General features: G+C 35.7%; 2 protein-coding genes across 2 annotated transcripts; one reads left to right on the forward strand and one right to left on the reverse strand.

Moving 5' to 3' along the window:
• Positions 1 to 379: 379 nt before the first annotated feature.
• Positions 380 to 1,312, reverse strand: LOC116521484 (olfactory receptor 14A16-like). Its single transcript, XM_032236152.1, has one exon. It carries the CDS (start codon positions 1,310 to 1,312, stop codon positions 380 to 382), a length of 933 nt encoding a protein of 310 aa, XP_032092043.1.
• An 11,208-nt stretch (positions 1,313 to 12,520) lies between these two features.
• Positions 12,521 to 13,426, forward strand: LOC116521485 (olfactory receptor 14C36-like). Its single transcript, XM_032236153.1, has one exon. It carries the CDS (start codon positions 12,521 to 12,523, stop codon positions 13,424 to 13,426), a length of 906 nt encoding a protein of 301 aa, XP_032092044.1.
• The last annotated feature ends 7,982 nt before the right edge of the window (positions 13,427 to 21,408 follow it).

A 21,408-nucleotide genomic window follows, 5' to 3' on the forward strand; every position in this document is an offset into this window, starting at 1 on the left:
CATTCCACTCAAAAAAAGAAATACAAGGAGTCATAATAAAACATATAGTGTAAAAACAGTAATAGCAACTAATGTAGACTAAACAAACAGACAATTAGAAGAGTGCATCCATCAACATCAACTAGTACTCAGAGTACTTCCAAATTTACATATATTAAAGATTCAGATTAATTCCTGATACATTTTCCTGCTGCAATCACACAGGACTGAAATAACTTTCAATTTGCAAATTCAATTTTGTTTTTAGTTTCCAAATTAAATGACTTTGAAGAAAAATATAAAATAAATCATCACATTAAACAAGAATTGGCAAAAATATGGAGAATTCCTTTACTTGGCAATAAATAGTGCCTCCAACATATTAAGCAGAAAAATGACATTATTTCTTTTCTGAAGAAGGCTTGAGACCTAGTAGTTTTACTAAGGCCAGTCCAATGTCTTTGTTTCTCAGACCATAAATTATTGGGTTCAGTAGGGGAGGCATTAAAGAATATATAATTGTAAATAATAAATTCAGATGTGACTCAATGTTAGAGTTGGGCTTCAAATAAGCAAACATTGTAGTTGACACAAATACGGAAAATACAATGAGGTGTGGAAGACAAGTTGAGAGCACTTTTTTCCTCCCATGAACTGACGGAATTCTCAATACTATAATCAAAATCTTTGTATAAGAGAGAATGACAAAAGTAAAGCAACCTAAAGCTAAACTGCAACTTAATAAAATAATTAAAATTTCATGAAAATACCAGTCTGAGCAGGAGAGGGTAAGCAAATGTGGTATTTCACAGAAAAATTGATTGACAACATTAGAGCAGAAAGAGTTTGCAAATGTGCCTGCAGTGTGTACTAATCCATAAAAAAACCCACTTATCCATGTGCTAGCAATGATTTGTTTGCAGACTGTCCTGCTCATTACCATCTCATAATGTAAAGGTTTGCAAATGGCAATATAACGATCATATGCCATGACTGTGAGAAGAGAAAAATCAGACCCCATGAAAAAGATAAGGAAAAAAACCTGAGCAACACATCCAGAATAAGAAATGTATCTAGTATTTTTGAGAGAATTGATCATAGATTTGGGAATAATGACTGAAACTTGACCAATGTCTTGTATGGCCAAGTTCATCAGAAAGAAGTACATGGGGCGATGTAGGTGACTGTCAAAAATTACTGCAGAGATTATGAGAATATTTGCTATAACTATTCCCAAGTATAGTATCAGGAACATAACAAAATGCAATATCTTAAATTCTGAATTTGTTGTAAATTCAAGAAGGAGAAATCCAAAGACTGTTTGATTGCTCATTGCTTCATGAGATATTTTCTGTCCCTGGGAAGAAACAAAATGAAACTTTTTGAAATATAATTTTAACTATGACTATAATTTGAATTACATTAGTTTTGGGGAGTTTAAAAAATAATTTATACTATGTTCAAACTTCCTTAGCTTTTCAATGTCAAAGCCAAGTTATTCTAATAGTTATAAAAGAGAATAAAAGAAACAAAAGTATTTTTATTGAGTCACTCTGTGGAGCATCTAGGGTAATATGGCTGCTCTTGATCAGAAATCCTTTCCTGGACTTGAAATTAGAGTATTTTCTATTACTTGAATAATTAAATTGTAATTTTGCCTACCATGATACTTTGATAAATCAAGTCTAAAAGTGTTTGGATTATTGGTAGTGTTCATGAAATAAATTAAGTTATAACTATTGCTTTTTAAAGGTAAATGGCTTCATGTATTATTAAATATTGTGAAAAAGGTCAATACATTTGAGATGTAGTGGGAAAGAGCTGTTTTTTGTTCATACGCCCTTTTCAATATTTCAATATCCACAAACTAGAAGAAGGGACACTGAAACTAGAATTGTTCAATTACAGTGTTGTGGCAGCCCCTTTATTTGTCTTTAATTTCCTTATTTATTGCATTTGCTTGGAGCCCATCTTTCCACAAGGTTTCTCTTATTATAATAAAGTATTAATTATTCTTTTTTAATGTAGGTTTTTTGGAAGCATTGGTTAAAATTATGATTAATTGGATTTAGATATAAGGTATTAGATCTCAAATATGGTGATGTATCATGTAAACCAGATTAATTTATATATTATTGGATTTAATGACATTTAAATGATCCAATTAGTCTTGCAAAAAAAATGTGTAAGAATGACTTTGACAGAAATTTCTACCTCCAAAGATATATTTGTTTTAATTTCTTAAAGCTTGATTACTTTTATTCTTTTGGTCTATTAATGAAAAATAACATTTTCATTTATCTGACCTTTTCAAATTTCTCACAGAAATTAGTAATCAAGCACCTACTTAATTTTGTATTTGAAGTATTTTCTAAATCATATCCCAGTATGTATTAGAGCAATTTGATATTAGAGCAGTCTGTGAGGTGTATCACTTTAAAAAAATATCAGTTTGCAAAAAAATATTTTGCAAACCTCTTATAAGGTAGCTAAATTTGTTTAAAATATGTCAGCTGCTTAAAAATAATCTGTTTGTCAATGGAAGAATTAAAAGTTTTCTTAAAGAAATAGTAATGATGCTGTTTCTATACTAATCACTATTACTACACTCATCAAAATGTTATACACATCAAACCAGGTGGAATTAGTATGGTAGGGATATTTTTCTAATAGATATATCATGATAATTCAAAAAATGATGAAGAGATTATTTAAACAATCTGCAAAATACCTGTAGTATTTTAAGGATTTAAGAAATATTCCAGCGATATTATACAAGGAAAAGAAGAAATGTAGCAAGAGATTATTCCATACAAAAATATAGTATATCACTTACACATTAATTACAAGGTGACACATGCATTTTTCCAGTAAAGTAAGAACTTAATGCATTTTTATCCATACTTTTCAAAGAGATGAAATATGTGCTGCAACATTTGACAGAAAATTATTACATCTTTGTAAATTTAATCTCAGTACTCCAAAAGTACATGACTATGGGAAACTAAATTATTTTCTGATTATAGTTCTATTATAATCCAACTAGAAGACTAAAGGACTGCAATTATTGATTTATAAATCAATAATAGTATTTGTATTCCAGATCCTACTTTAAATCCTTTTAAAATATCTTATTGAAATTGAATTGTGCTCAATTAATTTCAGTACTATTGAAGAATGGTTCCAACTTTCACTTTAGCATAAAATGTAACAAAGCAAGAAAATCATTTTAGCAATTATCAGTATAAATTCATGGTTATCAAAGATGAAACTCACCTCTCTGTGATCTCAAAGGAAGATGCACTATATCTACCATTCCGATAGATGCTATTTCTAACTTTCTGCAATGTGATTAGAGTAGTTCCTCAAGTTAACACATTGAGTATAGTATGCAATATGAAGGTCTATGAGTTCATTTCCTCATAAAGGATTGGAATCTCCAGGAACAGCAACTATATATGTTGAAGAATCCCAAATAAGATGAAACCATTCATCTTCCATGATCATTATACAAAAAACTCAGTGGTTCACAATTCCTTCTATTGTTTAAGCCCTCTAGAAATATACATTTCCCTTTGATAATACCCCAAAGGCAATATGTTTCAAAATGTTGGAACTGAAACTTCAAGAACTCATTTATAGATCTGGAAAGCAGTAGACTGTGAAAGGCTACTGCATTGTATAATTAATTCATATACAGCAGTAACTTCAAGCAAAGGACACTGATCCATTGCCCATGTATGCTGAAAGTTTTTTATTTTTTAAATAACCCATGTATCAAGGGAATTTTTAAAAGATGTAGCACAACATAAAATCATGACAGAGAAAAGAGTGAATGGAATAAAACCACCAAAGTAAACTATGCTGGGAAACTACCAATCAATCTGAATTGCAATACAGGATGGTCCCATAGAGGAGATATGAACTATATGGACTGGATGAAATAACAGAACAAAAATAAGGACATAGGTATATGAGGAAACTGATAGCAATGGAATATTCATAATATGATCAATTCTTCTATTATTATAAATAAATATAATTGTTAATGAAAAACCATGTAAAATTGCTATTCTGTTTGACATTCTGTGTTGGCTAGAGGCTACTTATAATACCATAGTAACCTGTATACCTGTATTATCGCCACCGTCCTCCTCCTCCTCTTCCTCTTCTTCTTCTTCCTCCTCCTCCTCCTCCTCCTCCTCCTCCTCCTCCTCCTCCTCATCATCATCATCATCATCATCCCTTTATTCATTATCTATCCATTGCAGGATGAAGGACTCTTCCACATGTTTCCAACCTATTTGGTCCTAAGCTTTCTTTTGCCAATTGCGCCTGTAATACTTTTGATGTCATTGATCCATCTTGTTTTAGGTCTCCTTCATGGATGTTTTTTATCAAGTGGAATCTATTTTGTAACTGCCTTGGTCCACCTGCCATCATTTCTTTTTACTATATGACCAGACCATTTCCATTTCAACTCTTTTACTCTCTTGATGATATTGTATACTTTCATTTGTTCTCTAATCCATGAGTAGGCCTTTCAAACTTCTATTATAATATCAAGAATGTGTCTTTCCATGACTTTTTGAATCACTTGTGAGGTTAGTGTCCATGTTTCATTGGCATATGTTAGAGCAGATAGCACACACTGATTTCTTCAGGTATAGAGGGAGATTTTTCCTGAAAATTATGCTGTGCTTGGTGAATGTCTGCCAACTACGTTTAATATTCTGTTCAATTTCTTTTATTGTATCATCTTACATTAAGATCTGTTGGCCAAGATATATGTAGTGATCTATTATGTCTAATTCTTCTCCAGATATTTTTTTCTTTAGTGAATATATTAAACATAATCTAGTTTTTTCAGGTTTATTTTTAAACAAAATGGTCATCCTGCTTCATGCAGATTTTGTATGTGTCTTTGTAGCTTTTCCAGGAGAAGAGAACATCATCTGCAAATCTTAAGTGATTTAAATAGTTGCCATGGCTTTTTATATTGGACATAGGGGCCAGGCTTTTGGACATAGCGGCAGGGCTTTTGTATGCCCCGGTGCTGTGTCCGCCATAGAGATGGGACACCGCGGACATAGCAGCAGGGTGCCTTTTGCCTCTAGCGCTGGGACGGCAGGGCAGCTTTTGCCTGTTTTCAAGAAAGCTTTCTTGAAAGTGGGCAAAAGCCACTCTGCTGCCCCGGTGCTAGAAGCAAAAGCCACCCTGCTGCTATATCCATGGCGGACATAACTTTGGGGCGGCAGGACGGCTTTTGCCGCCTTTCAAGAATGCTTTCTTGAAAGCGGGCAAAAGCTGCCCTGCTGCTATATCCAACATAGAGGTGTCCCGCCTCTATGGGGGACATAGCATTGGGGCGGCAGGGCAGCTTTTGCCTCCTTTCAAGAAAACTTTCTTGAAAGCAGGCAAAAGCTGCCCTGCCGCTATGTCCGACATAGAGGTGTCCCGTTTCTATGTTGGACATAGTGCCAGGGTGGCAAGGCAGCTTTTGCCCGCTTGCCTCACCAGCCATAAACCTCACCGCATATCACTGCTATCTATCTCCTGTGTGCCACAGTTTTTGTGCCTTTGAGGGAGAGGAGAGTCAATGGAAGCTCCTGGGCATTGTAACATTGCATGAGTTCAAGCATCTGTTCTTCTTTTGCAGAGACTGGGTGCCTGAACTCTGACAAGATCACAGACCCCAGAAACTTTAATTCTGGGCATGAAACATGTTTGTGGTGCTTTTCTTCTGCTCCCACCCCCAAGTTCTTTCTGCCACCACCAGAACACTTTCACCCAGAAAAGTGAAAAGCCATGTGCTCCATTTTTAAGCACCCCTTTTGTGAAGAAACGAAGCTTCCAGCTCGTGTCGGTTCTGTGTCTGCGCAAAAAAGTGCTTAGGTGCCTATAGAATGCTTGGACATGGAGCAGTTGGATCCATTTCTAAGCATCCCATAGGTGCCCAAACACTTTTCACTGAATGGAGAACTGACACAGATTGGAAGCTTCAATTCCTTGCAAAATGGGCACGTAAAAACAGAACTTCCATTGACTTTCCTCTCCCTCAAAGGCAGAGAAACCAGAAGGAGGAGCCAACTTCACGATGATACAGATGTGCAGTCTTGATGTTCCGAGACTGCTGCCAATACTTTTGCTGTGGATGGTCCAATCGGACCTAAACCTTCCCGTAGAGATGGTGAACAGGAAGAATACGTCTTGCTAATCTCAGAGACACTGCAACGTCCCTGATCGATCCAAGAGAAGTTCTTTAAGCCGGCAACAAAACGTCCAGCCCCAGGCTCATGAAGTTGAAATGGCTCCGGAACAGAAGGGAAGCGGGAGAGGAAACTTTATTGTTTTAGAAAAGACTGCTCTTAAAAAAAAAAGTTAAATTAAATCCAAAAGCAGAAGAAAATAAGTGGCAAGATCAACCTATATTGGATTGCTTTGGATAGTCTGTTTAATTTTACTTTATGGATTGAAGTGCTTGCAACTTTTTTTTTAAGAGAACAGATCAGTTTTTCTTCTGTTTTTTATTTTTATTTTTTAACCTATGGATTAAAGTCCTCTTTATTTCAACAAGGACTTTTATTACTTGTTTTTAATGCCATTTAAGAACTCTGTTTCTTTTAAGTTTAAAATAACATTAGAAAGTGGGAAGCAATACTGTCATTTGGAGGCTGGAGGCTTGAGTTTTTGAAACAATGCACTTTCCCTTTTCCTTTTGATCTCACTGACTTTGTATCTCGAGGCTTGGCAACTTGTTTATAGAAAGTGATAAGGAGCAAGGGCATGAATTGTTTTTACAGGTGCATTTTGAGAGTCTTACTGGCAGTGGAAGAGAAAAAGAATCAGAGCCTTCTTTGACTATACCCCTTGTCATTTCATTGTTTTTATTATAATTGTTATTTATTAATAAAAATTCATTTGCTAATTATATCAGGTTTCCTCTAATCAAACCAACACATGTATGTACCTTGTTATCATTATCAATTATTTATTTAACATATCACTCTAAAGATTACTAAATTACTAATCACTAATCATATTGTAGAAGTGTGTCGATTGGTTACAAATAACTTTCATGAATCTCTTCAACAGTCATTACTTATAATTCAAATCACATTATATATTTTAAATCAAAAATCTTTATATATCTTACTATCAACATACCAAACTTCTCATTTGACTGTGGTTGTTTTAACATCCTTTTGCATGAAATAGTTCAAAATTAAAAACACAACCACATAGTAGCATTTCATTAATTATTTCTAATATCATCTAATATAATTACCCCTTTATAGCATGTTCTAAGTAAAAATTAATAATGTTTGATAACAAGGTTTCTAATCCTCCTTTCCAAATCACTGTTTACAGTTTATATCCCAATTCCTTTTATTAAATCAGTACATATATATATTGTTCACTATATCTCTTGTCATTTCATCATTATTGTTATAGTTATTATTTATTAACAGAAATTCATTTGCTAATTATATCAAATTTCCTGTCATCAAACCAACAGATGTATGTACCTTATTATCAATTATTTACTTAATATAGCACTCGAGAGATTACTAAATTACTAATCACTAATTACTAAAATTAACTAAATTTTTATTATCAACTTTCATATATTAGCCTGTATCCTTCTAGTAATAATACAGTCTTATTTCTTTTGTCATTTGTTGAATTGGTCTTCTATTTATTTTCTTAATAAAAATTTTATGGACTTCTCTCCGCACCTTGTTGCTCATAGCATCACTTAAGTAATCTCAATGCCCTCCATCTGCTATTTTAATCAGCTTATCTTTGATTGTCAGTTGTGGTTCTGATAAGTTTTCTCTCCTTAAATTCATCGTTTTTTCTCTTTTTTTCTTCTTCCATGCCTTGAAATCCAGGGTAGAGTTCCTGTCGATCTAATTCCCTTTTCCATACACCCCTTTTCCCACTTTCAACCACATTCACTCCACTGGTAAAGTAATCAGTTGCCTTATTTTTATAACCATTTTCCCCTTCAATTTTTGGGACTCTGACCCCATCATTTTTTGCTGTTATAAACTCTAATTTTCCATCTTCTTCTCAATTCTCTCTGTTATTTCTAATAAATTTTGAATTTCAGCCAGGATGTTTTGCAAAGTTAATGTTTCTTTTGAATATTGTGCCATTTTGGCAAGCTGGTAGATACTGCCACTCTGGCTTTCAAGGCTTCCTATATTAAATTAGCTTAAACGCACATTCATTTATGATCTTCAAATAAGAAGGTTCTGTTTCTTTTTCTCTCCCACTGCCAGTAAGACTCACATAAACAATTTGTGTCCTTGCTTCTTATAACTTTCTATAAACAAGTTGCAAAGCCTCGAGATAAAAAGTCAATGAGATCAAAAGGAAAAGGAAAAGTGCATTTTTTCAAAAACTCAAGTCTCCAGCCTCCAAGTGGCAGTATTGCTTCCACTCTCTAATGTTATTTCAAAATTAAAAGAAACAAATAATTAATTAATTTTTATATAACTAAATCATCCACATCTCCTGAAGCTAGGAAGTCTTATATGAGAGCTTCTATTACCTGAGTTTTGCAAAACAGAAAATATTGTTGGCCAATGTCATATGGTAATCCTATATTTATTCTAAGCACACTGGGCAAAAAAGATTGTCAAGCCTGAATTTTTCATGGGGTTAGCCATTTTATTTAGCTCTTTATTATACTAATTTATTCCTTTTGCTTTCTCTTTACTATGTAAAGGGTCTTTTTTTTTGGCTCGCCACATTCTTAAGGTTGGAGGGAAGGAGTGAATAGATAGTGAGGATTGTTTTAGTTAGGTGACCTTCTTTTCTGTGGGAACAGCTGCTCCTGCTGAGAATGGAGCTGGAGTTTGAAGATACTGGGCAATCTTTTTTGAATGGGTTTCATCACTTGGAAAGCTGACAAAGATTTTGCTCTATAAACTTTTTTGGGTGTATATGGTAGCGCAATGGTTAGAATGAAGTATTCAGGCTTATTCTGCTGACTGCCAACTGCCAGCAGTATGGCAGTTCAAATCCCACTGGCTCAAATTAACTCAGCTTTCCATCCTTGTGAGATAAAATGAGGACCTACTTTGTTGGAGGCAATATGCTGACTTTGTAAACCACTTACTGTAAAGCACTGTGAAGTGGTATATAAATTGAAGTGCTATTGCTATTTTGCTATGTTATAAGTTTTTAGATGCATTGTTGCAACCATGTTAGACATTAACCTATCACTTTTTATGTTATCTTTTTTTTTTAACAATGGTAATTGTTAATGCTCTAATACCCATTGACTATACTTAACACATAAAAAACATGAAAATGTGGAACTGCTGTGGCAGTTATGTAAGATAATCACATCACATTAAAAGGAAATGTTTCTTGGAAACGTATGTCTCACATAATGAAAATCTTTACCTTTCTTATTTTATCACTTTCACAATTTTTTTCACTAGTCCACGTTTTATGTGAAATAAAGACAAAAATAACTTTGTCAAGTCAGCAAGTAGTTAATTTAAATTACTGGTGTGGTCATTTCTTTTTAAAGTAATGTGGGCTACATTTCTGAACTCCATGTTAAGGATTCCATTTTTTACAATTACTGTTCACTGGTTAATGATCTTGGCTACTGTGTATATTTAACAAGTTTGGAAGTTTTATTTTTATTGTTTTATTTGTTTTTACAGTTTTGGAATTGTGAGCCACCCAGAGTTGTTGAATGAAATGGGAATCTATTAAAATCAAATAAAGAAATAAATTGTTGATAAGAAAAACAAAATATCTAGATAATAGAAGAGAACGAATTAGAGAAAAATCACAAAATACAAAGAATTGCAAATAGAAGTAGAATGTCTGGCAGGAAAAAACAAAACAAAGATAGTGCCAATAATAATAAATGCTTGGGTGCAATCCCAAACTAAATGGAGCATCACTTGAACATAATCAGCATTGACAAGCTCACCATCAGTCTATTGACAAAGATTGCTTTAATTGGAATATCTTACATCCTATGACAATATCTTTAACATCATCAAATAACTATCCTATCTAGGTTTTTGAGAAGTATTCAATATAAATGCCTTATCTAGTATAAATATATGGCTGACTCTGTGACCAACCATAAAAATAAAATTTTGAACATTTGAAATACATTTTTTTCTATTTTTTATTTTAGGGTTAAATTTTGCTTTGTTTAAAATCCATTAGATTTGTGTCCTTTATAATGTCTATAGTTTAAAAAACAGTTTAAAATAGCATTTATCTGTTTTGTTCTTGTTATGTTATTAAAAGGTAGAACTATTCATTAAAATCTGGACATTTTCCAGGACATTTTCAAAGCAGAGAACTAGTATAATGTGATTGTTTTTTTTAACTCCTTAATGTTATTATGAAACCACACACAGAAATTAAAAAGGAAATTTTCATTTGAAAAGCAGGAATATTTTCTTAAACAATTATATTTCCTTACAGGATCTTATTTTAAACCTTGGTACAAATTGTTGATTTAAATAAACTAAACCTCTGTTGGATGAGTAGAAATTACCCAAGAGACGAGAGATATTAATAAATTCATTTCTTTTGTAACTTTTCTTGTCTGAGACATTTTAGCAACATTCTTTAAGATAGGATGAGTAGTTAATGCTGGGAATTGAAAGGTATCATGCATAAATAAAATCCTGCTTGGAACAGAAATATGTAAGCTTTCTGTAAATTTATTGAATGAACAGTAGAACTATTACTGGCTTCCTCAGAAAAGAAAAATAAACATTAGAATTCTAAATCTATACTTAAGAATGTATTTATCTGTGTTATAATTCTCTCCCTTTGTGTATATGTGTTAATATTTATAAATATGGGAAAATATCTAAAGGTTTTTTTAAAAGTTTAAATCTTTATTTAGCATTAGAATTAATATGTCTGTCAGTTCTGTTAATTAATCAAGGTTATAAATATAATATCCATTGTGAACCAAGATTAATGTTACCATAATTTCTGTTTACACTGAAAATTATTCCCTTATTTATAAACATATAAGTAGGTTTATATGTTAGCACTTTATGTAGGGAGACCTCTGAATTTTGGCTGTTGTACAAGTCCATTTCTGAAAATATAATTCAGGAATCTTCAAGTAAATATAACTGCTTGTTTGAATTTTGTTTATTCAAATGTGAAGTTAATTTTGGCACGGAAGTACAGTCCAACAACTGAATTTTCCATTCTTGGAGGTTGTTTATAAATTCATTATTCTGGTAAACTGCAAATATGGGTTTAGCTTGGGATTTATGGGTCTAGCTATGGGTTTAGCTCTTTTAAATGTATATTTTATTGGTCCTCAAATAAAATAAATAAGTAAATATTTGCTCTAGTGAGTGAATAGTTGACATTATAACTAATTAACTAAACATTAATAGAATTTAATGAACTGATCATTGAAAATGAACCTGAATCAAATCCATTTCAAAATAGGAAATTGCATATTTAATTAAGCTTTTCATTTAAAAAAATATTAAATAGATTTTCATGTACTTTTAAAGAATTTTGCATGAACTAATCTTCCCCAATTCTTATTACTATATGAGGATGTGTGCTTCTACATTTTTAAAAAATTCTTATTTATAGTTGCAATGATCCTTCATAGGCTTCTTGTGAAAATCTTGTGAAAATAACCTGGTATAACCAAAAATCTTACCATTTATTCATTTTGAGGATTTGTCTGTTTATATTTATTTAATCAAGTTTATTTATTATGATGATATGTGATAAAGTATGAAAATGGTTTCAGCATGAAGAAATAACTTGTTGCTAATTTTAATTGGGATGTGAATTGCTAATTGAGACTTTATATTGATTCCTGAAGTTTAATAATGACTCCAAAATTAAACTTGTGTGAAAATAACACAAGGTAGCTTTTTAAAAATGCTGCATTGTTTTTGGGGGAGAACAAAGAAATGAATCCCAATCTTTCTAGTTCTTCCCAAAATGCATTTGCTTGGTATGGATAATTTAAAAACATTACTATATATTTCTGAGACATTGTGATTCCCCTTATTTTAACCAAACTTCATAGCATTTTTTAAAACAAAATATGTATTTAAAAAGCCACACATAAGTAGAGTATTATCTTAATTTAAACCTCAGAAAGGAATTTTACTAGTGTCATAATTTATAGATTTACAACAAAGTATACTATTTCCATTGCTTTGGAGAAAAAAAATCTTTTTTTTTTTAATAATAGAGAATAAAGGCTCATAGCTACAAAACAAATGGGTGGAAATATATCACATAACAAGATGGGGAAATTCTGAAAAAAAATCATTGTTGAAATTTGCCAAAAACGACACCAAAAACTATCATCTGGCGCTTCACCATTATTTTTCCTTATCTTTTCCTGAATATTTAAATGAATACAAATTAGCAAATCTATACAGATTAAATAAAAGTATAAATTAGATATTTAAAATTTTAGGATAATATTCAAAATACAATAACTGTCCTTCTATTCTTTTTTCTAGAAATACCATGTGCCATGTTGTAAACCATGGATAATCAATCCTTTATATTTGAATTTATGCTTTTTGACTTTACAGAGATAGAAGAATTGCAGATGTTTTGCTTCTTTATTTTCACCGTGTTGTACTTGGCAATTCTGACAGGGAATCTCCTCATCATTTCTGCAATAATTTGTGACCATCATCTCCACAATCCCATGTACTTCTTCCTGATGAACTTGGCCATACAAGACCTTGGTTTCATTTCTGTCGTTGTCCCTAAATCCATAGCCAATATACTCATGAACACAAGACAGATTTCTTATTTTGGATGTGTTTGTCAAGTTTTCTTTCTTGCTTTTTTTATGGGTTCTGATTTTTGGATCCTCACAGTCATGGCTTATGATCGCTATGTTGCCATTTGCAATCCATTACACTATGAAACAATAATGAACAAACAAACCAGCATTAACATGATTCTTGCTGTGTGGGTCAGCAGCTTTCTTAATGCATTGTTGAATACTTGTTTTACCTTTGCAACTCCTTTTTGTTCCAATATTGTCAATCAGATTTTCTGTGAAGTCCCACAGTTACTTAAACTCTCCTGCATGGATTTAAATCAAAATGAAATCAAATTAATTGTTGCAAGTTGTATCTTGGGCATAGGTTGTTTTGTCTACATTCTTATTAGTTATGCTTCTGTTTTCAGTGCTGTTCTGAAAATTCCCTCAAAGGAAGGAAGGAAAAAAGCCTTCTCCACTTGTTTACCCCATCTGTTTGTTGTTTCAATATTTCTTCTATCTGCATTGATTGCATATATGAAGCCACCCTCCAGTGTACAGGATTTAGCAACAACTGTACTGTATTGTTTTATTCCCCCTTTATTGAATCCTCTCATCTATAGCATGAGAAACAAGGACATCAGGTTTGCCCTGTTGAAACTGTTAAAAATGTGAAATCTTTCCTAGAAAATAGCTAGTGGGTCTTTGCTTTTTTTTTTTTGTAAGTCTATTTTTTTTTTCATTCTGAGGAATGGCAATGTATCCAGATAGCCCAATATGAAGTTGCATCAAAAGAAAGTAACATTTCTCATGACAATTTAGATTAGTAGAAAGTGTCTTTATTTATTTAGTTTTATATTACATTCTTATTAATGTGTACTGTAATATACACATTAATAAGATTTTAATGTACACCATTCTTTTTTTTTAATGATTTATGGCTATTCAGCAATAATTGCTATTGCCATTGCATACCAAAAATAGCTGGTAGAGACTCCTTGCTGTTGCTATTGTACAGGAATATTGTATGAAACTTTTTGTTAAATTTGTAACCAAAAGGTTACAGAATAAGAGATGGAAATGAAAAGCATTATAGAAAGCATTGCAATGAGTCATTGGCAACTTTGGGTTACCTTGCAGACTGTAGTTGCAGCCAAGTCTAGATATGCAACCCACAGTAGACACCAATGCCCATGAATGTTCTGCAAGCCATCTCATAAAAAACAAAATTATACCCAAGAACTTGAGTGCAGGTAGTCCTCTACTTACAACCAGTCATTATAAGTATCAGCCTACATAGAAAAAAATTCTAAAATTTTAATAGTTGCCACCCCCCACCTCCCCATGGCCATGTGACTTTACTTTGGATGCTTCATAACATGACATTATCTCATTTACAGTTGTTTGAGGCATCCCTTAATTATATGAGTGAGTTTTACAATTGTTTAACTGAAAAAACACAACTAAGCAACAATGGTTAATTTAATAGCCACAATATTTAATTAACAACTGCTGCCAAAAAAAGGTTGTGAATTTGAGTTGGTTACATGACTGATTTACAGTCATCATGACATACAACCATAATGAAAAACACCATTACAATCATAAGACTGTCAGGCACAAGGAACCAGAATGACACTAAAAGTTGATCAGAGTGTTTTGTTTATTGCTATTCTCTTATTTACAAGAATCTAGACAGACTAACTACTGTACACATATTATAGAATAACTAGATAATCACTGCAAGGTTTAGAAAGGGTTTACTTTCCACCACTTTCTCTCTTTCAGTGATTCCAAGCTACACAGTGTCTTAACTCCTTTCCCCTACTTCACATGCAGACTCCACCACCTGTAGTGAGGACACAATAGTTTTCCTTATACCTGACAATCCAGTTCTTAGTTTTCAGGAAGCTTTCCCAGGAGCCAATTAAAAGGATTGCAGTTTTATTTTATTCTTCTATTTCTTTACAAATGACATGTTGGATGGGGTTGTGGATCTTGGCTCACTTCTTTTGGATAGACTGTTTTCTTAATGGTTGCTTCAGTTTCAATTAATTCAGTTCCTGAACACTTGAAGCATGTGGATAATTATTATAATCCTTGAGGATTTGAAATTTTCTATTCTATACTATTCATCTAACTTTTCCACTATTCTACAAATGAACAGATAAGAATGACTCTTGTTCAATCTGAGGAAGTACATAATTTTGTGCTCACTTCTATAACTCAGGGAAGCAGATAGTATACATCAAATTGATGTGGGATTCAATATAAACATATATTCAGTTGAACAAGTCTCCAGAAATGAAAGACACTTTATATTATTTTAAATGTGAACTAGAGTATTAGGAGTTAATCTGTTTTGCAACAATAATCTCAAAGAGTTTTGTAGCTGGTTTGTCAAATCTTCAGGAACTTCCATCCTATCTTAGTCTCTTGAAGTTTTGGGTGCTCCATCACTGGAGGTTTTAAAGAAGAGTTTGGACAGTCATTTCAACCCCAGGGTGTTGAATTAAATACTTCCAAGGTATCTTCCAAATTTATTATTCTGCTATTCCTCTATTCTAATAACACTGGGTGAAATTCAGCCAATTCACATTTCAACTTTTGTTCAAACATGGTAATAACTGGAGGGAAATCAGCTATAAAAGCTTCAAATTATCTACTAAATCTCCCCTCTCTCATAATTTAATCTGTGTTATTTTGATATTTTTCTCTGAACTTTTATATTTTGTTAGGAAACCACGTTATTATAATTCCCTCAAAAAATCAATTTTCATGTGAAAATTTCAAATTAATCCACTTTTTAAAATAAAATGCTGTTTTATCCTCATGTAGGATATAAAACATTCCTGTAGACTAATTTCCACCCAGACCAGAGGTGGGTTCCTACCGGTTCCTACCGGTTCAGTAGAACCAGTTCGTCAAATCTACCAAACCGGTTAGAAGAGGTTCCACTGGTGGACCCAGAAGTAAGTTCTGGAATCCCTGCCTCAGCCCTGTCGCTTGATCTCCCTGCCTGTTCCATCGCAGCTTGCTTGCTCTCCCGCCCATCCACATTAAACTAGCTGAGCCTGCCACTCACTGATTGGCTGGATCCAGCCAACTAGTGAGCAGGCTGGAGTCTTAAAAATGTTTAAAAGCATGGCACCAATGGCCAACATTCCTCTTCTGAAAAGAGTCTTTCTCTTTTGAAAAGAGTCTTTCTGTTCCTGAGCAGCCCTCGCATCGTGCTTGTTGATCGGGTCTTCCCTTTATTTTGTTTTGTTTCCCTTCACCTTCCAGCAGCTTGCTGCTTTCCTCATGTAAGCAACTAATGCGAGGGGGGGTGGGGGGGCAGGAGGCTAGCTTATGCCAGCTCACGGCTTTCACGAGGGAAGGCCTGCCACATGGCTGAAAGGAGGTGAGTGGTGGCAGAGCTGGGAGGAGAGGCTAGCTTATGCCAGCTTGTGGCTCTCATGAGGGAAGGCTCACGAAAGCCATGAGCTGGTGTATGCCGTGTGGCCAAAATTAGGTGGGCTGCAGCAGTGGTGGTGGCGGCGGCGGGGGAAGAGGCTAGCTTATGCCTAGCTGACCCAGTTGTCCCTTGTCCCTTTAGTCCAGCTTAGCTGCTGCCTCGTTGCCTGCCTGCTTTCTGCTGCAGCCATCACATCGGAGAGCTGCTGATTCTGCCTACTGTTAAGTGACACAGTTTTTTTTTCTTTTATGCTTTTAATATTTTTTAAAGAATATTTTATTTATTGTGTATATAATTTTTTAAAATTGTTTTATTTAAAAGTATTGAATATATAATTTTTAAAGTGGGCTTGTTTTTGACGTACCTACCTCCCAGCTGCATCACAACAGCCCTGCCTGCGCTCCTAGAGGCAGTAGCCGGGTTGGCGGTGGAGTTCCCCAGACTGATAGTACTGGGGGACTTTAACCTGCCATCCCTGGGTGAACACTCTGATGGCGCGCAGGAGTTCATGGCTTCCATGACAATCATGGACTTGACCCAAGTAGTTCAGGGTCCAACTCATAGAGCGGGACACACACTCGACCTTGCATTTCTCTTGGGGCAGTGGAGACGTGATCTTGAATTAAGGGGAATAGAGATCTCACCCTTGTCATGGTCCGATCACTTCCCTGCTGAGGCTTGACTTTGGGATGCGACTCCCCCATCGCAGGGAGGTGGAGCCGATTAAGTGCTTCTGCCCCAGGCGCTTGATAGATCTGGAAGGATTCCAAAAGGAGCTTGGAGGGATACCCGACTCCCTTGCCCACAACCCGACAGAGGCCTTAGTCGCAACCTGGAATGCTGCAGCGGCTGGGGCTCTGGATCGGATTGCGCCTTTGCGGCCTCTCCACAGCAGTGGATCCAGGAGGGCACCTTGGTTCACCGAGGAACTCCAGGAGATGAAGTGCCAAAAGAGATGCCTAGTGCGACACTGGAGGGCTAGTAACTCCGAATCTGACCAAACACTGTTAAGAGCCTTTATTAGGACTTATTTAGTGGCGATACGAGCGGCAAAATGCACATATTTTTCTGTTCTTATTGCGTCCACGGAATCCCGCCCAGCCGCCCTGTTTAGGGTGACCCGCTCCCTCCTAAAAGGTGAGGAAGCAGGGGAACCCTTGCAGGAAGAGCTGAGGAGTTTGTCCAGTTTCTATCAGATAAAATCACTCAGATTCGGGCGGACCTGGACTCTACTTGGGCAGCACCAGCTGAGATGCCAAGGGAGGGTCTTAGTCAGATTTGCTGGGATGAGTTCGAGTTTATCACCCCTGAGGAAGTGGACAAGGCCATGGGAGCGATGAGTTCCTCCACCTGTTTATTGGACCCGTGCCCCTCCTGGCTAGTTTCGACCAGCAGGGAGGTAATATGAGGCTGGTTCCAGATGATTACAAACGCTTCTTTACAGGAGGGGTCTTTCCCGCAGCCACTTAAGGAAGCAGTGGTAAGACCCCTCCTTAAGAAGTCTTCCCTGGACCCAGCTATTCTTAAGAACTATCGTCCTGTCTCCAACCTTCCTTTTTTGGGAAAGGTTGTTGAGAAGGTGGTGGCTCTTCAACTCCGACGGACCTTGAATGAAGCAGATTATCTAGACTCCTTTCAGTCTGACTTCAGGTCTGGATACAGCACAGAAACTGCTTTGGTCGCACTGACCAATGATCTCTGGTGGGCCAGGGATAGAGGACATTCTCTATTCTGGTGCTTCTTGATCTCTCAGCGGCTTTCGATACCATTTACCATGGTATCCTTCTGTGACGTTAGAGGAGGTGGGGGTGGGAGGCACCGTTCTACGTTGGTTCTCCTCTTACCTCTCTGACAGGTCACAGTTGGTGTTGGTCGGGTGACAGAGGTCAACCCCTAGGCCCCTTAAATGTGGGGTGCCGCAGGGTTCGATCTTGTCCCCCCTGCTATTTAACATCTACATGAAGCTGCTGGGTGAGATCATTCGACAGCACGGGGTTAAGTATCATCAGTATGCTGATGATACACAATTATATCTCTCTGCCCCATGCCAGCTCAGTGTAGCGGCGGACGTGATGTGCCAGTGCCTGGAGGCTGTTAGGATCTGGATGGGGGTAAACAAACTCGTGCTCAATCCCGACAAGACTGAGTGGCTATGGATGTTCCCCCTGAAGGATAGCCCAGATAGTCCTTCCTTGATCCTGGGGGGCAAAAACTTACACCCCTCAGAGAGGGTGCGCAATTTGGGGGTCCTCCTGGATTCACAGCTGACACTGGAACATCATCTGTCGGCTGTGACCAGGGGAGCCTTTGCCCAGGTTCGCCTGATGCACCAATTGTGGCCCTACTTGGATCGGGAGGCACTCCAAACTGTCACTCATGCTCTAGTCACCTCAAGGCTGGATTATGTGCTCTACATGGGGCTACCCTTGAATAGCATTCGGAGACTGCAACTAGTCCAGAATGCAGCCGTGCGAGCGATATTGGGTGTACCTAGGTACACCCATGTTACACCTATCCTCCGCGAGCTGCACTGGCTACCCATTGGTCTCTGGACACAATTCAAGGTGTTGGTTATTACCTTTAAAGCCCTACATGGCTTAGGACCAGCATACCTGTGAGACCGCCTACTGCCACACTCCTCCCAGCGGCCGGTAAAATCCCACAGGGTTGGCCTCCTTCAGATGCCGTCAGCCAGACAATGTCGGCTGGCAGCTCCCCGGAGGAGAGCCTTCTCTGTGGCTGCCCCAACCCTTTTGAATGAACTACCCCCAGAAATCCGGACCTCACCCATTCTCATGGCCTTCAGAAAAGCTGTCAAGACCTGGCTTTTCTGGCAGGCCTGGGGCTGTTAACCTCATTGTTGAGATCCAGCCCCGACTGAAATGAATGTATTTGTGTCGTTTTAACTTGTCTTATTTTATTTTTATTTTATTTTATTTCTTTTCTCTTCTGTAAGCCGCCCAAAGTCCTTCGGGATTGGGCGGCCTATAAATAAAATTAAACCTTAAACCTTAAAAATGGTTTATTTCAATTTATTGTGTAGAGAATCTTTTTTTAAATTGTCTTCGACTATTTTAAAAATATTCTATCAACAATAAATTGAAATAAACCCTTTAAATGTATGCTCTACTCAATACATTTAAATGTATTGTGCATAGAATATTTTTAATGGTTTTATTGTAATTGTATATAGAGTATTTTAATGGTTTTATTATAAATTGTTTATGGAATATTTTTAATGGTTTCATTTTAAATTATTGAGTGTGGAATACTTTGAAATTGTTTCATTTTAAATTATTGTCAGTAGAATCTTTTTTAAAAATTGAATTAGACTATTTTTTAAAAAAATATTCTATCAGCAATAAATTGAAATGAACCATTTAAAAATATTCTATATACAATATATTTAAAAGTATTATGTATAGAATATTTTAAAATGGTTTTATTGTAATTTACTGTGTATAGAATATTTTAATGGTTTTTAAGGAATTGTTATTATTTATAGAATATTTTTTAATTATTTTTAGGGAATTTTTACTTATTTATTGTTTATAGAATATGTTTATTACAAGAAATGTTATTTCTTTTTGCAAATGTTTTATTTGCGATGCAATATGTTGCTTTCAAGTGTGCAGGTTGGTGCATGGTTTTTGTGTTTCAAAGTGGCTGCTTTTCTATGGGCAGGTCAGGTTGGTGCAAGGCAACTGCCAGATTTTGTGTGTTTCTGTGTGATACCTGGTTGTTTAAATAATTGTGAGGTGATTTCTGGTTCTGTGAGCTTCTTGGCATTGTCATTTATAATTTCCCACAATGCCTTGATGATTTTTATTCCAGTGGTTTTGTCTTTCCTGTCCTTAGGGTTAGGGAAAAAACTGGCTTCGTCTGCAGGCTTTGGGGAGGGGGGATTGTTATTTTTTTGTGTTTTTCTGGCACTGTCATAGTTTGTGTGTGTGGGTATGTAATGTCCCGCAATTATCTACACATTAATAATGATCAAGTACTAATAATATTTCCTTTTAGTGACCTTTCCTTACATAATTAGTGTTTTCTTTCATACTTTTAGATTTCTAATTTCTGTTTCTGTTAGTTAGCAATTGCCGAGGTGGCGCAGTGGTTAAATGCAGCACTGCAGGCTACTGCTAAATCAGCAGTTCAGCGGTTCAAATATCACCGGCTCAGGGTTGACTCAGCCTTCCATCCTTCCGAGGTGGGTAAAATGAGGACCCAGATTGTTGGGGGCAATATGCTGACTCTCTGTAAACCGCTTAGAGAGGGCTGAAAGCCCTATGAAGCGGTATATAAGTCTACTGCTATTGCTATTGCTAAAACAAATCCCACGTGAAAAAGTATTCAAAGCCTTCTTGATTTTAATTGTCAATTTATTTATTCCTGCACATTCTAATATTTATTCATTTTCATATCTCTGTTTTTCCACTGTTGTGCAAACACAATTCTAACAGCTTTTAACATGTGTAAAATTAAATATGTATTGTATTCCCTTTCAAATAGCCAACAAAATATTTCTGGTTTTAAATCCATACCTTACTTTACCATTGCTTCTAACCACTAACTCTTGAATAGCTACTTGGACCGACCTAAGTACTGAACCTAATTCATATATTGCTGTTGTTTTTTTTAAAACTGAGAACTAAATTTCAGAAAAAAGAAATCTGCATTGCTCTGTGAATCTATCTTTGACATTCATATTTATGTAACTTCTTGGATGAAAGACTATATCTTTCCTGTTTGTTTATGTCATTCCTGTTTGTTGTGAAACATCCTTCCTGAAAAGCTTGTATATTGTTCAGTGAAAGCAGAAGTCCCTTCTGTTACCTGTAGTCCTCAGTTTACAACCACAATTGAGTCCAATATTGTTTTATTTCTTTTGCAGTTACTATTATTTAACAGAATGAAGAAGAGGCAACAGAGTATGACCACTTTCTTCTCCAAAAAACTAACAGCTGGGGAATCAGCTGATCCACAATAGTTACCAGCATCAGCACCAACACCAGCGCCACAAGCACCAGCAAAACAAGCACCAGCACAACAAGCCCCAGCGTAACAAGCACTCGCATAACAAGCACCAGCACCACCACCACCACCAGCAGCACAACCACTTCCATCACTTAAGGTCCATATTCTCTACTGAAGTTAAACAACTTCCTGACTGCTGGAATTTGCAGCAATACAGACACTTCAA

This window comes from Thamnophis elegans, chromosome Z (assembly GCF_009769535.1).
Source record: "Thamnophis elegans isolate rThaEle1 chromosome Z, rThaEle1.pri, whole genome shotgun sequence".
In the NCBI taxonomy this organism is placed as follows: Eukaryota; Metazoa; Chordata; class Lepidosauria; order Squamata; family Colubridae; genus Thamnophis; species Thamnophis elegans.

Coding starts and splice junctions, on each gene's coding strand:
- LOC116521485 (XM_032236153.1), top strand. CDS start 12,521: ATGGATAATCAATCCTTTATATTTGAATTTATGCTTTTTGACTTTACA.
- LOC116521484 (XM_032236152.1), bottom strand. CDS start 1,312: ATGAGCAATCAAACAGTCTTTGGATTTCTCCTTCTTGAATTTACAACA.